At 59.0% G+C, this 4,005-nt stretch overlaps 1 protein-coding gene across 1 annotated transcript in view; it reads right to left on the bottom strand.

Annotated features, from left to right (window-relative positions):
- The window catches only part of Megf6 (multiple EGF like domains 6), a 99,033-nt gene extending 95,028 nt beyond the window's left edge, over positions 1-4,005 (bottom strand). Inside the window, exon 1 of the mRNA XM_005368642.2 lies at positions 3,682-4,005. Within this exon, the coding sequence (XP_005368699.1) occupies positions 3,682-3,800 (119 nt within the window). The 5' untranslated portion in view covers positions 3,801-4,005. The remainder of the gene's footprint in view (positions 1-3,681) is intronic.

Genomic DNA, 4,005 nt, shown 5'->3' with positions numbered 1-4,005 from the left:
GCTAGTGCTAAGTGCAGCTGATTGGAGGACCAACAGGAGGTGGGGCCTAGGAGAAGGGACACTGGGTGTCTGTTTCCCTAACCACTTAGAACCCTTCCTGCCAGGTGGTAGCTGCTCCAGTGTGGTGACACAGTCACATGCCCTGACTGCATGCTCACTCTGTCCACCCTCTGACCCCTGCCCCTGCGCTCTGTGCCTCTCGAAGACCGGAGAGAGCAGCAGAGCGGGCATTAGGACATCTGTGACAGGTAGAGAATGCCACCGTCCACCACCATGTGAGGATGGTCTGCAGGAAGCCACATGGACAAGAGACCAGTCCAGGGGCCTCGAAGTTCTTACAGGGACCCAGCAAGGTGGTTAACTGACATTCACAGGGACACGGGGAGGCACAAGCTGGGCTCAGCACCTCTCCTAGGAAGTGCAGGCAAAGGGACATGGTGGAGGATGGGGGATACTAGATACTAGAGGAAGGGAAGGAAGAGACAAAAAGACAGCCTCAGCTCAGGCCCCAGAAGAACCCAGCAAACACTGAGTTGAAGGTGTCTTTCTGTTTCTTGTATTTGCATGTAGCTTCTCACCGAGGCAGGAAAGGCAAAGCCCAAACCACAAGGTAGACCCAGGGCCAGCAGAGGGAGGGGACTTCAGCCCAGCTGCAGAGCCATCTGTTGAAGTGTGGAATGTTGCTCCGGGAAGTCTTTGAAGGAGCTAGAGGCCAGGGGTGTTCATGGCAATGGCACCTTTTACCAAGGTGTGGAAGTGGGAGGCACACCGTCTCTATAACCAGCCTGACCCTGTTTCAGGAGGATGATTTGTCTCTGCCTCCCTCATCTGGTCTCATGGCTCACCTCTGAGCACACTTCCCCTGGCCTGGGTACAGCTGGCACACGGGCAAGTGTGAGGCTTTAGGGATAGGAGCCCAGTGGCTGTCTGGGGCCTAGCAACACTGGGAGAAGGCAGATGAAGTCCCTCAGAGGCCTCCCACCAGGCACAAGATGGTCACAGGAGGTTCAGCAGACATGCATTCCTTCCCCTGCTCTGCCCCCCTGACCACGGCACGGCACCTCCTGTCTTCTGGGACATCTGGCCATTCACCATGTCGGCTTCCCCACACCCTGAAGAGGAGCATTAGGGGCTACACAACAGATCCACAGAGAACGTGGCTGTTTAAGCCCTCAGGGCCAGGAGGCCCAAAGAGCTTGCAAGACGGAACTTGAGCTCAGAGGGACCAGCCTGGGGTAGGAGGGGTCATCGTCAGTCATTAGCTAATTCCAAAGCCCTGGTGGGTTTCTTAGCATAGCTGCCCAGGGGGCTTCTGCCTGGGAGAAGCCTGGGCTTTGAAGCTGTGTATGAACACTGTGGCATGGTCCCAGCCGGGACTCAGAGCTTCAGCACCCAGGCAGCCTCTCTCTCTATCCTCACCGGGGCTGCGGGAAGACCTTACGCAGCCATCCACACCAGCCTTGCACTGCTCAGCAGTCACTCCCATCTCCAGATGAAACAGCCAAGCCAAGCTTCCACGAAGCTGAAAAGTCACTCGAGGCAAAAACCAAGCAGGTAGCCAGGCTCTACCCACTGAATCTGAGCACCCCCCAGGCAACAGCAGCCAGAGAATCAATCACCCATATTTTCCGAAGATTCACAAGAGCACCTGGGATGGGAGTCGGAGCTGCCCTACCCTGGAACCCACGCAGGCCATGACTTGCACACCAGGGGGCTATGGGCAGGGGGACAGAGCACCATGAAAACTCTGCAGCTATCAGTTTATGAACACTGGCCAAAGAGGTGTGGCAGCCGTACCAGGCCCTGCCAGCTCATCAGAACGCCTCACGGGGGTGGGGGGGACAAGCAGGGCGGAGAGGGTCAGCCAGGAAGAAGTGTTTTCTAGGGCCCTGGCTGCCTTCCCAGCCCCTCTATCCTGCTGCTCTGAGTGGCGGGGAGTTAAGAGTAGACCTGCAAAGTCACCCCTGGAAGCAGGTCCTCACGGGCTTCCTTCCACCTGCTGTCTGTTCAGCAAATCCAGCACTCCTTCTCCAAAGTCCAGAAGGCTATCTCTCCCTCACTGGCCCCGCCAGCTAGGACCCATGTGCCAAAGCCCGAGAGATGCAGTTCTGAGGAAGACAGCCAGCAATTTCTGGTCAACCTGGAACTCAGACCCACCCAAAATGGACAACCTAAGAACAGAGGCCCATTGGGACACAAGGGTCAGGAAGTGGGGGCACACACCTCAGAGGTGCAGCCTCCATTGCAGGAAGAAGGAAAGGCAGACTCTGGAAAACGCATCAAGCAAGAAGGGGCAGGCTCTCCGGCTACCCACCCATTCACAACCAGCTCCAACGGCTTTCTCAACAGCTGAAGACTTCCTGGGCCCAGGTGAGCAGGACACCGGCAGCAAAGCCTTGGCTCCACTCCCAGGGAGATCATCAGGAGTGGACAGAGCTGGGTGGCGAACCCAGACAGGGCGACCAACTGTTTGCACATGTGCCAGATTGCATCCATCCACCCAGAACTTCAGGAAGCCTGTGTCTGCTGCCCCCTCTCAATCATGAAAAGGGGCAGGCAGGCTGGCAACCCTAGCCCATCAAGCTAATTGCGATATAATCATCCTGGGGTTGAAGCTCCTTCTGGGCAAACTCACAGCTAAGAGACATGAACAGGAGAAGTCAGGGACCCATGCTGCTTCCATTCTGGGGTGAGATGTCCCCAACTCAGACCAGCTCTCCTTTGTAATGGCCACAAAGATCAAAGGCAAGACCTAGAGTGGGGGGGGGGGTCCCGAAGGCACCTGCCCCAGTGAGAAACTTGTTCCCCCATTCCCCCGGAGAGCCAGCCACGCCTCTGTCCTCAAGGTCAAGTATGAGGTGGATCCTCCAGTGCCAGTCCTGGACAGGAGCAGCAAGTCCCTTCTGTGGCTGAATGGGCGCTCTAATTGGCAGAGAGGAAGCCCCAACTCAGGCCTTTAGGGTCTTTCCACTCCCCATGCAGCCCCAGCAGCTCTGCCAAGTTTACAAGGCCCCATCTTGCACCCTGCAAGGGCCAGGTGGGGGCCGTATGCCTCTCATCCCTGTACCTCATCCACTTGGGCTCAGTTCGCACCGGTTTTCCTTTGAGGCCAACAGAGGGATCGCTTTGCAGTCTAAGCGAGACCGCTAACCAGCCTATTGGGGAATCATCTTTCAAAATTAAATCCGTCGCCGCTGGCTCCCTGACCCTCTCTTCCTGCTCATTCTAGAACTAAATTCCTTCTCCCGAGGCCCCAGAGCGCACGTGTTTAACACATAAACCAGTTCTGGAAGCCCCCTCTGGGCACCCCCGCCCCTGCGCAGGCCCCCAGACCCCAGGAGACCAGCTTGGGGAGGAAGTGGGACCAGGCGGCTTCCTCTCGGCCGCCTCCAAGCCGGTCCCCCAGCTGGACTCTGCACCGCAGGGGCTTGGATTCCTCACCTCTCCAAACTTCAGCATCCGCCTAAGTCTGCAGGACCCTCACAGCAGAGGAGGGAGCCGGGAGAGTAGGGGTCCTGTGGCAGCCTCGAGGGCCCCATATCCAACCCTGGACCCCACGTCTAGACAGTCCCCTCCTTGGTTAAGGCAAAGAACCCATTGTTCTGGGGCCCCAGGGACAAAGCCCCGAGCTCTGTTCGGGTCAGCGTCGCTACCGCGAGCCTCGAGACTCGCGCTACTCACATGCTCGGCTGCAGCGGGCGCGGGGGGCGCGGCGGAACGGCTGCAAGCACGGCGGGGAGCAGCAGCAGAGCCAGGGCCACCGCGCGCCAAGCCGCTCTCGCCTCCGCCCGGACAGGCATCGTGCGCGCGATCGCGCTCCCACTCGGTCCTCTGCTCGCCGACTCAAAGGAGGCCCTTGCGGCCGCGAGACCCGGTCTTCACGCGCGCCATGCCCTAGCGGACAGCGGGACGCCGCAACCGAGCCGCACTAGGTGCGGGGCGCGTGGTCGCCGCAGGTGCGGATGGTGCAGCTGCCACGAGCGCCGAGAACTTCGCGCTCCGCTT

The sequence above is a fragment of the Microtus ochrogaster genome, unplaced genomic scaffold (assembly GCF_000317375.1).
Source record: "Microtus ochrogaster isolate Prairie Vole_2 unplaced genomic scaffold, MicOch1.0 UNK38, whole genome shotgun sequence".
Lineage (NCBI taxonomy): Eukaryota > Metazoa > Chordata > Mammalia > Rodentia > Cricetidae > Microtus > Microtus ochrogaster.
This window is presented reverse-complemented; position numbering and strand designations above follow the sequence as displayed.